This window comes from Zea mays, chromosome 8, assembly GCF_902167145.1.
Source record: "Zea mays cultivar B73 chromosome 8, Zm-B73-REFERENCE-NAM-5.0, whole genome shotgun sequence".
NCBI classification, from domain to species: domain Eukaryota; kingdom Viridiplantae; phylum Streptophyta; class Magnoliopsida; order Poales; family Poaceae; genus Zea; species Zea mays.
In genome coordinates this window covers 40,084,365-40,097,279 of record NC_050103.1, presented here as the reverse complement: position 1 = coordinate 40,097,279, position 12,915 = coordinate 40,084,365, and the positions used below count along the sequence as shown (strand labels likewise).

General features: G+C 45.2%; 1 protein-coding gene across 1 annotated transcript; it reads left to right on the top strand.

The window, feature by feature from the left end:
• The first annotated feature begins 7,510 nt into the window (after nt 1-7,510).
• On the top strand, nt 7,511-9,617 carry LOC103635104 (uncharacterized). The gene has a single exon (XM_008657648.4). The coding sequence runs from the start codon at nt 7,647-7,649 to the stop codon at nt 9,246-9,248; it is 1,602 nt and encodes a 533-aa protein (XP_008655870.1). The 5' UTR covers nt 7,511-7,646; the 3' UTR covers nt 9,249-9,617.
• The last annotated feature ends 3,298 nt before the right edge of the window (nt 9,618-12,915 follow it).

Sequence of the window (12,915 nt, the reverse complement as noted above, 5' to 3'; positions counted from 1 at the left end):
CGCCACGCTATTAGGGACGCATGCACCCCACCGGCAAGCAATTGGGCCTAGGTGAGACCACCTAGCATGCTCCTCGAGCATGAGAAGGGTCACTAGCTTCACGATGATCACCAAGGTTGTCTCATCAAAGGGAATTGGGCGGCGACAACGAAGTTCGCTGCGGCGGCACGACTCCCTTGGTCTCTTGGTGGTAGCTAGGCACAACAAAGAAAAGAGAAACGGAAGGCATGGCCCGATGCTCGATTTTATAGCTCCCCCAAGTCGGTTTGGTGATTGAACGAGTCAGCCCAAAATCCACGCGAGGATCGCTGCCGTTCCCGATGGGTGAGCGAGGCGTTGCGACGGCGCCGCGAAGGAGATGACAACGCGGTCCCGCAACCCAGAGATGGCACAAGTTGTGGGTGGCTGCTAGGAAGGGTCCACTGGTTGGCGGCAAGCACCGTACTGGGCTAGCGTGGACGGTGCAGCTGAGTGGGCCAACCGGATTCAGCCCACCAAACCGATGATGGTCTTCCCTCTCTCTCTCTCTTTTATTCATTTTATTTTCTTTTCCTTTTTGTTATTTTCTTTGCTCAAGGTGTGGCTTGAATTCCAAATTCCTAGTATAACTTTTGTCAAGAGTGAAACACATAAAATACCAGCATGTGCAAATTAGTTCCTACTCATTTAGCTATTAGCTGTCTTTAATCAAGTCTCATATTGTTGATGTGCATGAAGAGAGAAAAGAAATATATATACTCACATAGCCCTTCCTAATTGCCAAGAGATATTATTATTATATATTTGCTTTTTTAATACATCCTAAATTTTGAGTACTACAAATTCTACCCCCCTTAAAAGAAATCTCGACCTCGAGATTAAGATGAACTAGGAAAAAGATGGGGAAACTCTGCTTGCAATTCATCTTCTCTCTCCCAAGTAGCTTCGTCTTCTCCGTGATGACTCCATTGTACTCTGCACATTTTAATTACCTTGTTTCTCGTAACTCGGGTCAGGGTATCGATGATCTTGATAGGATACTCGGTGTAGGTCAGATCATCTTGTACACTAAGCTCTTCCATAGGTAACTGTTCCTTTGGGATTCTGAGACACTTCTTCAACTGCGACACATGAAACGCGTCGTGTACATCGGCCAAGTGAGTTGGTAAATCAAGTTGGTAGGCCATTGCCACAACTCGTTTTAGGATTTTGAAGGGTCCAATAAACGAGGGGACAACTTTCCTTTGACCTTGAATCTCCTCATACCTCGGATTCATGACACTTTTAGGTACACATGATCACCTTCTTCAAACTCAAGTGGTCTCCTTTGGGTATCTGCATAGCTTTTCTGCCTCGACTGTGCTAACCTCAAGTTCTCTCTAATCATTCAAACTTGTTCTTCTGCTTCTTGGATAATTTCTGGTCCAAAGAATTATCTCTCACTAGTCTGATCCCAATACAGAGGGGTTCTACACTTCCTTCCATATAAAGCTTCAAACGGTGACATCTTCAGACTAGCCTGATAACTGTTATTATAAGAGAACTCTGCATATGGTAAGCTCTTATCCCAACTGCCACCATGCTTAAGAGCATATGCTCTCAACATATCTTCCATCACTTGGTTGGTTCTCTCGGTCTGACCATTAGTTTGGGGATGATAGGCTAAGCTAAAATTTAGCTTTATGTCCATACTCTCATGAAGACTTTTCCTAAAGCTTGAGGTGAACAGAGATCCCAGATCAGAAACAATCTTCTTAGGTACACCATGTAGACACACAATCCGAGACATATATAATTCTGCCAACTGAGAGCCCTTATATGTAGTCTTGAACGGGATAAAGTGAGCCACCTTGGTTAATCTATCCATGATCACCCATATGGAATCATAACCTTTGAGGGTGTGAGGCAAACCGACTATGAAATCCATACTGATTTCTTCCCACTTCCATCCAGGCACCTTTAACGGGTGTAGCAGTTCGGCTAGCCTTTGATGTTCAGCCTTTACCCTTTGACAAATATCACATATGACCACATGTGCAGCGACATCTCTTTTTAAACCAAACCACCAGTGCTTCTGTTTTAGATCCTGATACATCTTGATAATACTAGGGTGAATGAAGTAGGTAGAGTCATGAGCTTCCTTCAGTATGGTTTCACAGAGACTGTCAATCTCAGGAACACATATCCTGTTCTTGAACCAGATTGTGCCTTATTCATCCTCCATGAAGTCTAGACCTCTTCCTTCTGCCATTAGGTCTTTGATCTCTTGAATTTTAGCATCACCAACCTAACCTTTTCATATCTCTTGCTCCAAGGTAAGTTCCACTTCTACTGTGATTTCATCTACATGATCAACTATTCCCATGTTGGGCCTTTCAAAGTCTTCTGCTAACTCATCAGGTAACTGGGTAGCTATAGCTGCATGAACATGTTCCTTCCGACTCAAGGCATCCGCAGCTAGATTCACCTTGCCTAGATGATAGTGGATCTCCAAGTCATAATCCTTGATGAGCTCTAACCAACGGCGTTGACTAAGGTTAAGGTCTTTCTGGGTAAAGATATACTTCATGCTCTTATGACCAGTATAGATTTGACACTTGGTCCCCATTATGTAATGTCTCCAAATCTTGAGAGCATGCACTATGGCGGTCAGTTCTAAGTCATGAGTGGGGTAGTTTAGCTCATGCTTCCACAACTAGAGAGACACGTAGGCAATGATATGTCCTTCTTGCATAAGAACACATCCCAAGCCCAAGCGACACACATCACAATAGATGTCAAATCCCTTCTGAAGATCAGGCATTACCAACAGTGGAGGTGACATCAACTTAAACTTTAGCTGATTGAAACTGTCTTAGTAAGCCCGAGTTCACTTAAATTATTTTCCCTTCTCTAATAGTGAGGTTGCTATCTTAAAGAATCCCTCAATAAAACGCCGGTATTACCCACAGGTTCTAGGAAACTCCAGATTTCAGTGACCGAATTCGGTATCTTCCATCCCACTATCTCCTTTACTTTAGCCGGATCCACTGATATTCTCCCATTAGAGATGATGTGCCCAAGGATGTACTTCATCAGGCCAGAACTCACATTTACTAAACATGGCATAGAGTTGGTTGTCCCTCAACTTTTGCAATACCAGTCTTAGTTGTTCCTCATGCTCTCCATCATTCTTGGAATAAATCAGAATATCTTCGATGAATACCACGACAAACTTATCAAGATACTCCATAAACACCTTGTTCATCAGATTCATGAAGCAGGCTGGTGCATTAGTCAAGCCAAATGACATGACAATGAACTCATATAACCCATATCGGGTAGAGAAAGCCGTCTTGGGAATATCAAAAGGCCTAATCTTCATTTGATGATAACCCGACCTGAGATCAATTTTGGAGAATACCTTGGCACCTCTCATTTGATCAAACAAATCTTCAATACAAGTTAAGGGGTACTTATTTTTAATGGTTACATCATTAAGTGATCTGTAATCAACACACATCCTCTAGGAACCATCATTCTTCTGAATAAACAGAATCGGTGCTCCCCAAGGTGAGGAATTAGGATGAATATACCCCGACTCCTGCAACTTTGTTAGCTATTTCTAAAGTTCTTTTAAATCTTCCACTGACATTTTGTATGGTCTTTTAGAAATAGGAGTGGTTCCAGGTAAGAGATCAATAACAAACTCCACTTCCCTATCTGGTGGCATTCTGGGTAACTCCTTTGGAAAAACATCTAGGAATTCTCTAACAACTTTGATATGGTCACCCACAAATTTACCGTTAACCATGTATATAGCAGGTTTGGTAGATGGGGGTGGTGCAACTGTGACTTCAAATCTATCTCCATCAGGACTAGAAAGCTCTACAGTTCCTCTAGCACAATGTATTACTGTCTTCCACTGTTTTAACCAGTTCATGCCAAGGATTAATTATATGGTACTCTCTTCTAGCACTACAGGCATAGCCCAGAATTTCCTTCCCAGTATTGTTACTTCTATTTTATGACTCATATATGTTGCCTCATTAGGTCCCTTAGGTGTGATGACTACCATAGGTCTACACATAGCGAGGTAAGGTAGACTATTTGCATTAACATAGCGAGCAGATATGAATGAATGTGAAGCTTTAGAATAAAAAAGTATAGACGCTGGCATGGAATTAATGAAGAACATACCAATGACGATGTTAGAACCATCAGCAGTAGCTTCAACACTGATTTGATTAACCCTAGCAATATTATATCCATGGTTGCTCGATGGAGTCTTAGTGTGCTTGCCCTGATTACTGCCTCGAGCTGGAGTGTTGGGGTTCCTCTTAGGACAGACATTGGTGTAGTGCCCAACCTCACCGCACTTGAAGTAGGTAGTGCCAGTAGCAGTGTTCTGGCTAGGAGGTCTCACCGGGGTGCCAGCTGGGGCAGCCTGACGAGGATGGGGAGTCTAAGGTGTGGCCTGAGGTGTCTGCTGAATAGGGCGCTGGTGAGACTACTGCCCTCCTCCAGGACGAGCAGGTGTACCTTGGGGTGGAGCATAGCAAGGACGAATGTTGCTGCTCCCCTGGCCCTGGGTGATGGCATTCCTCTTCATCTTGCCAAGCTAAACATGTTTGTGTTCAAATGCTATGGCCTTGTCCAGAAGCTTCTGGAAAGATGGGAAGGTGTGAGACATCAGCTGGTACTGGAGTGGCCCAATAAGTCCCTCCAGGAACTGTTCTTGCTTCCTCTCATGCTCATCAACCTCCTCTGGAGCATACCTTGACAGCTGAATGAATTTATCTATGTATTCATTCAATGTTATATTCCCTTGCTTGAGGGAGAGGAATTCCTTCTTCTTGATCTTCATCAGCCTAGTAGGAATATGATAATTCCTGAAATTAGCGGAAAACTCTACCTAGGTGATGGCAGCGGTGTGAGCATCACAATAAGAATCTCACCAGTCTACAGCGGGGCCAGTGAGGCGACCCGATGCATAGAGAACTTTCTCCCTATCGGTGCACTGAGCGATATTAAGCATTTTCTCCACTGTCTTCAGCAAATCATCTGCCTGTAGTGGATCTGGAGAGCTGGAGAAGGTGGGTGGCTTATGAATCATGAACTCCCGGTGCTTATCCCTAGGTGGTGGTTCTGGTGGTGGAGGTGGTGGCTGCTGTCGGTCTTGGCGGAGCTGAGCTTGCATCTCCGCCATAGTATTAGCCATCTGCTGCGGCTGCTGCATCTGAGCGGCAACCACGACATAGGTCCCAGCAGGCGGAGGATTCAGAGGAGGATTCATCTCCGGTTGTGAATTGACAACTGCCCTCCTTCGACAAATACGAGCTGGTAGATCGATAACGCCTCCCTTTCTAGTATTGACCATCTGGGTTAGAAACACATGGTAAGATAGATTTGCAGATAAGACGGATAAGTACGATACACCCAACTTTTAGGTCATGATCTCTTTGGTCATAATAGCTCAGTAGATTAGAGTGTCACCTACTTAATACTAATACATTACCCTATGGTGGTACATGCTAGGATGCCCTATTATACTATTTCACTCATTCAAAGAAGCAAATTAAGCAATTATCATCAGAACAAACACTTAAATATTGATAAAAGAAAATATATTGTGTCTTAGGTCTCCTATCTCTTTAGGGATTCGTAAATATAGGATTTCAAGGTGTGAAATCCTTTCTGCCTTTTTGGAGTAGAAACGATAAGAGTAGTTAGAGTAGAACAACCAAATGTGAGACAAGATCAAGAAAAGTATGGAAAGAATCAGAGTAAAAGTAAGTAGGTAAAGGTTTTGTTTAGTTCTATCTAGATTTCGTCCTACAGTCAACATTCATCTGATACCACTTCTGTCAAACCTGGATTTAAGGACCAAACACGGGTGCATCTCATATGTGCGCCAAAGAAGAACAACACATATAATGACCAAGTGTATAGAGATAAATGTCACAAACTTTATTACATAGAGGAAATGTCTTACAAAAATAAATGATAATAAATAAATCGAACTAATATTATTTCCTTGGTGCCATTAAGCTGTCTGAGAGACGCCACCTAGACCTCGTCGAACTCCTCATAGTAGTCCTCCTCCGGAGCCACCTGCTCTTCACATGTGTGTGTGTGAGGTTATCAGAAGGGTGAGCTCACAAAAGTTCATCGCTCAACAAGTGTGGAGAATAATGTGCATGAGTTCACTTACGGTGTGGGCTCACGTGAAGTGTAAGACTTATTAACAAATAATGGTTAAAGCTGAACATTGCTTTAAATAAGTTCAACTTTTGTTATCAATTACTAAATGTAAGTATATACCATCCCACAATAGTAAGAGATCAAAAATAATAATAAAACCCACAGTGCAATGCATATGACATATTAAGTTTACTTTCATAAGTTAATCATGCGATAGTCCTGAGTCGCTCTTAACCGCGAGCACGACTGATATACCAGTTTTAACACCATAATTTTATCATGAACACTAAACAATAGAATCACAATAATAAAGCATGATCATGAATCATATTTATCTTAACACCCAAAACCACATAGAGCAATTCGAGACACCACTTTAAGACATTGTTGGAGATGCTCTTAGGACAATATTGGTTCTTACACCTATAACTTCACCAAATATTACAAACATCTCTAAGATTGCATCCAGCAGATCGTGTATATGGCCATATAAAACATTGTTTTTACAGTGTAAACACCATTGTTTACAAAAAGTTTAAAATATGAGATGTGATGGGAGATGAGATAGGAGATCTCCTAGAGATCGCCCAAGTTGAGTGTACTTCGGTAGGGTAAAAACATACATTTTTTGCGAAAGCAAATAAATATATATTCTTAATAATCGATTGCCGGTTAGAGGGAATCCGGAGGTAACATGGAACTTCACATAACCACAATGTGAACAATATGCTTGTCTCGTCGAGGTAGAACGACGATGAGCTCACCACCACAATTCACAGCTTACAAAGAATTGGTAAAAGTCATAGAAAATGTAAATTGAGTTTTTTGGTTAGCCCAAATGTAGGAATCCTGAGGAGAGATGTTTATATTCATCATGGATTCAAATGGTGTCAAAAGAGGCTGAGACAGATGTAACAGATCTGGTAGCAAACGGCGAGTACAAACCTGTGAAGCAACTGTAGCAGAACCAAACGGATGACAATGTCAACGCGACTGTAACTTGCAGGTTGACCACTGCATGAAAAATAAAACCACAGTAGGTCCATCCAACCGTGGGTTCATTCTGTAAAAAACCGAAAGGGGGAGAAAGGAAACTCAAACTATGGTAAAACCAAAACCAGGGGCAGCCCATTCCGGGCAGCTGTTTCCCAATCCAGTCCTCTACAGGCAGTATCGGATCTTGTGTGCTCACCTGACACCCCCACCAACCGAAACAGTACCACGCACACGTAAAAGCGGGGAGCGCCGCTGCGCAGGGGATCCCAGGCGGTATTGCGGGACCGTGGGCTCCCACCGCTGGAAACGGTGAGGCGCGGGGCTAAAACCGAGTACTTGTGCGGCTGAAGCGGTCGCAGCCGCACGGACGAAACCGCGGCGATCGCCCACACAGCTCCCCTCCAATAAAAACACCCACCTTGCTGCCGATTTCGGGGGCGGGAGTGCCAAGTGGTTTCTAGAGCTGGGTAGAGATTGGCGGTTTGCCGATGGGGAGAGGCGACGGGGAAGGAGGGATGGCGACGCGGGGCGGCGTGGTTGGGTCGGGGGCAATGCTGGGGCTGGACATGCACCTCGCCGCGCAGCAGATGCACCCGGCCGCCGCCGCGTTCCAGCACCAGCAGGACCACCACCACGATGGGTTCCAGCTGCAGCAGCCGCCCCCGCCGCCGTCGTTCTCGCCCTACTCCAACACGTCGTCGTCCAGGGTCGTGGTGAGCGCGGCGACGGTGGGGCACGATGAAGACACGGTGGGCAACGGCTGCTGCGGGAAGGGAGGAGTGGTGGTGCAGCAGCAGCAACAGCAACAGATGGCGGCGGCGGGGTGCCCGTGGACGAGGATGAAGTGGACCGACGACATGGTGCGCCTGCTCATCAGCGTGGTCTACAGCGTTGGGGATGACTGGGAGGGCGCGGCAATGCCTGGCGGCGCGGGGGGAGGCAAGGCGAGCAGGGCGGGCTCGTCGGGGCACGGCCACGGTCATGCGGCGGCGGCGCAGCAGCAGAAGAAGGGCAAGTGGAAGTCGGTGTCGCACGCCATGATGGACAAGGGCTTCGTGGTGTCGCCGCAGCAGTGCGAGGACAAGTTCAACGACCTCAACAAGCGCTACAAGCGCGTGGTCGACCTGCTCGGCCGCGGCCGCGCCTGCCGAGTGGTCGAGAACCACGCGCTGCTCGACGCCATCGACGAGCTCACGCCCAAGGCCAAGGACGAGGCGCGCAAGCTACTCAGCTCCAAGCACCTCTTCTTCCGCGAGATGTGCGCCTACCACAACAGCGGCGTTGCCGGGGGCTCGCACCTGCCGCCGCACGCCGGCGGCGGCGCGGCGGGCGACGCCGCCTGCCTCCACCACCCGCCGCCGGTGCCCGTGGCCGGCGCAGCCTCGTCCGCCGCTCGCCACTACCAGGCAGCCCCGTCCCCGCCGTGCATGAAGGACTCCTCCGCCGACGTCGCGGACGATGAAGACGACAGCGACGCCGTGAGCGACAACGGCGAGGAGGACGAGGACGACTACGACGAGGAGGACGACGGTCACATGTACCACAGCCACCTCACCAGTCGTCAGCACAGCGGCGGCGGCCGCCGGCGCGGCAAGCGCGAGCATGGCGAGGATAGCGCCGCGGCCGAGGACCTCGAGGACGAGGCGGCCGGCGGTGGGAAACGCGCGAGGACGGGGGCGGCACCCGACCCATCGGCAATGCTGCAGCAGTTGAAGAGCGAGCTCGCGGCCGCGGCTGCCGCGGCGATGGACCCGCAGCAGGCCAGGTGCTGGGTGCGACGCCGCGCGGTGGAGGTGGAGGAGCAGCAGATCCTCCTCGAATCCCACGCGTACGACCTGGAGCGGCAGCGGCTGAAATGGGATCGGTTCCGCGCCAACAAAGAGCGCGACATGGAACGCGCGCGCCTGCAGAATGACCGCCTCCGGATCCAGAGCCGACGCTTGCTGCTCATGCTCCGGCACAAGGAGGTCGAGCTCGACATGGCCGAGGCCAACTCTTCCTCGGTCGACCACCACCCCGGCGCGTCGCCGCTCGCAGCACACCAGCAGACAATTGGGTCCAGCCCGTCCACCGCCGGCCACCCAAATTAGATGCCGTGCGTGCATTTCCATTCCATTAACAGTAGCGGTCAGTAGCTGAAAAGAGAAAAAGGGCAGTAGTGCTAAAGTTTCAGGGTTTTTTATTGTGGTCCGCGTCAGTGTTTCAGTGTAGCATGTTCATATTATGTGCGGCTGTGTCCGGTCAGACTACTTCGTATAGTTTTCTTAACTATTCAGTCAAAATACCTCTAATTCACAAAAAAAAGTTTGTCAAACACTATAGCCTCATCAAATTGTCCTCCATCAAAAGAGTGAATTAGGAGTTAGATTCATTTTTTGACGGCCAATCTTTTTAAGAGATGCTCCATAGAATCATGTTTTAGCTCTTTAAGAGATGGCTCTATAGAATCATGTTTCGTATGCTCTTTCAATTACGTCCTCGTGGGATGAAAATTACTTGTTTGGCATTGCTACTAAGCTTATTTGAGATGCCGGTGAAAAGCAGCTTCAGTTTATTGTCTGCTTTTAGTTCATTATGAGATATAACTGAACTGATAAATTACTTCAGAACCTCTCTATTTAGTACGATTTCTATTTAAATCTACGAAGAAGCTAAAAATAAGTTGTGTCAAACAAGGTCTATATTTTACTACCTCCTCTAAAAGATTTACCCATACATAGAGTTGTCTTCCACCATTGCCCTTATACAGCTCCACTACTCTAACACCTCAACTCCATCAATTAAAACAATCTAATTTAATTTAATTATTAGTTTTCATTAGAAAAGAAAGAAAATATATGTATTTGTAAATATTAAAATAGTGAAATAAATATATTTAACAATTTTATGAATAATGAAAATCTATCAAATGTTTGATACATTCATGTCAAAGGATAATTTTTTATTGATATGGTAGTTTATCCAATTATTGGATTTAAAACTTGAAGAAAACTATATTTTATAGAGTATTAATCAATTGTTAAAAAATTATTAGTAAAAGTTATATATTTTTATTTGTTAATATTTTTTGGATGTATTTTAATTTTTGGAATATGTATATTATGTTTAAAAAAGAAACTAAAAAGAAAAAATGAAACAACTCGCGCCAGCCCACTCCACCCTAATTTGGCCCATTTCTAGGCCTCTTCATGCCCTCCTATTCCTATGACACGCTGGCCCCTCTCTTCTCTCCCTTTTCTCTCTATGACATGTGGAATCCAAATATCGGCGCCATCTCCTTCCTCTTGTGCATGACTCCTCTGTTTTGTTCGAGAGCGCGCAACCGCGTCAGGAAACACCGTCGGCTCCCCTGCCTCTTCTCCTCTCCAATCGGCTCAGTGGAGTACTACGACATCGCCAACTGCTCGTAGAGGTGGTAATGGATCGCGATCCAAATGGCTCTTCACAATTTGGTAGGGCCCTAACTTATTTATAGTTAAAAAATGAATAGAAATAAAGCCCGATCCTAATCCGATTCGATCCTTAAGTTTTATAGTGTAAAATTTGAGGCCCATTGTCAGCCCTAACTGCTCGCGACGCTTCTCATCCCCTTCTTCCCTAGTCGAGCCGCACTGCTGTTTCTGCACCAACATAACGTCACTGTAAACCTTTTCCCTCCCACCACCGACTTACCACCTCCATCACCCTGCCTATAAAACCCCTTTACAGAACTCTTTCCTCTCCTCCCTGCACGCTCTTCCTCGCACCCTCTATTGTCATGTCCTGCTCGCGTAGAGCCATTGTCGTCGCCTGTCGTGCTTATCGTTCGTGCCTCGGCTTTCGTGCCTCACCGGAGCTTCGCCCGTTGTCGGTGCTCCGCGCTTGAGCCCCTCACTAGATATCTGCGCCCTCAACAAATCCCCTAGCCGAGAGCCCTCCCTCCTGCAAGATATCTCCCATAAACACATATAATATGAAGTCTAGCCCTTGCAACATTGTTATTTTTTAAATTGATTGTTTGGAAATCAAATTAATTAGGAATTGTTTAATTAGTTTCATAAATATGAGATAAACAATTTAATTATTGTTTTTATGACTTTACACATTTTTTAATATTATTTAAATAATGTTGTTACAATATATGCAAAAACTGACTGCCGAGTGGTGCATTGAACAGTGAATATTGCCTATCTGATGCCCACCGGATAGCCTACAATACATGTCTGGTGCACTGTGAGGTTACTGCTCCGGCTGATAGGTAGCCGTTCTGAGTTTTGCAGGTAGTCGTTGCCACTGTTGCTAGATAGTCCAGTGCTCCTGGCCGAAGTTTTCCCAAAGATAGAGTTTGGCTGGCCTTCGATAAAAATACCACCAGACAGTCTGGTGCTTCCTTCTGGCGCTGGGCTGCTTCTCTGCCTGAGTTTAGCGCACCCACTAGACAGTCCGGTGCACACCAGACAGTCCGGTGCACACCAGACAGTCTAGTGCCCTTCTAGCTATAAGCTGAAAACTTCTCCTTCTCTTCCAAATTTCTTCAAATACTTTTGGCTGTCCTTTAGGTTGTTCATAAGACTTAGAAAACATATGTGATATCAATTCAACTAGTATAAGTCTCATTTCTTGGACTTTTTCTTTTCTCCAACTTATAATTCTGATTATTGCTCAAACCAGCTCCAACAATTGATTCTTTAAAACTGATCTTTCCAACCTCCTTAGATGTTTCAAAAAGGTTCTTAGGGATATATGCAACTTGTCCAAAGTGTGAAACTAGATATTGTTTATATTTTCCAAGTTTTACCTCTCTGTGGGTTGTTTTGAATTGTTTCTGCCTTAGAACTGAGTTGATTGGACTTATGCACCTATGAATCTAGTCCACAAGGTTGTGATGGTCATCAAGAACCAAAATCAATTAGATAATATGGTAAAAACCATTTCCCTTTCAATCTCCCCCTTTTGGTGATTGATGACAACACAAACCAAAGCAAATGTAAACTGCAGAGTTTGTAACTAGTTTGCATTTGACAAGAGTGCATAAGTTACTTGAATTGAAAGTTGTTCTAAGTTCATATGAATGTTTTTGATATAGTTAAAATTTTGGACCACATTTGCACCACATGGCTTGTTTTTGCAAATTCTTTTAGTAAAATCTTTTCAAATTCATTTGCATTTGGCCTAAGGTATAAGAATAGAGTTTTCAAATACATTTTCCTAGTTTGAAAGATTCTCCCCCTTTTTCAAATGCTTTTCCTTTGGCCATATAAAGTCTCCCCTGAATAAGTTCTCCCAATTTGATAAGAAAATAGTTTTGCTCCGCTTAACTGTCAATAGGGTTTTCATAGAAAAATACCAATTTGGAAAACGCAAGATTCCGAGAATCTAAAACATTTAGTTCATTCCTAAGTTCACAAAATCTCTTTTCATCTAGGGGCTTGGTAAAGATATCAGCTAATTGTTTGTGGGTGCTAATATGATCAATAATGATATCTCACATTTGTGAGTGGTCTCTCAGGAAGTGGTATCAGATGTCTATGTGCTTAGTGCGGCGGTGTTCAACGAGATTCTCTGCCATGCGGATATCACTCTCATTGTCACATAGGAGAGGGACTTCTCTCAATTTGTAGCCATAGTCCCTAAGGGTTTGCCTCATCTAGAGTAATTGTTGATGTGCACCCATTGGGTGAATTCCCGATCTTTCAATGAGAGGGTGTGGAACAACTCAATTGGTGGAGGAGACGATGTTGACGGCCTGACTACAACCTTCCAAAGATGTTACGCCTT

Excerpts from the sequence above, each read along its gene's own strand:
- LOC103635104 (XM_008657648.4), top strand. The coding sequence starts at position 7,647 with ATGGGGAGAGGCGACGGGGAAGGAGGGATGGCGACGCGGGGCGGCGTG.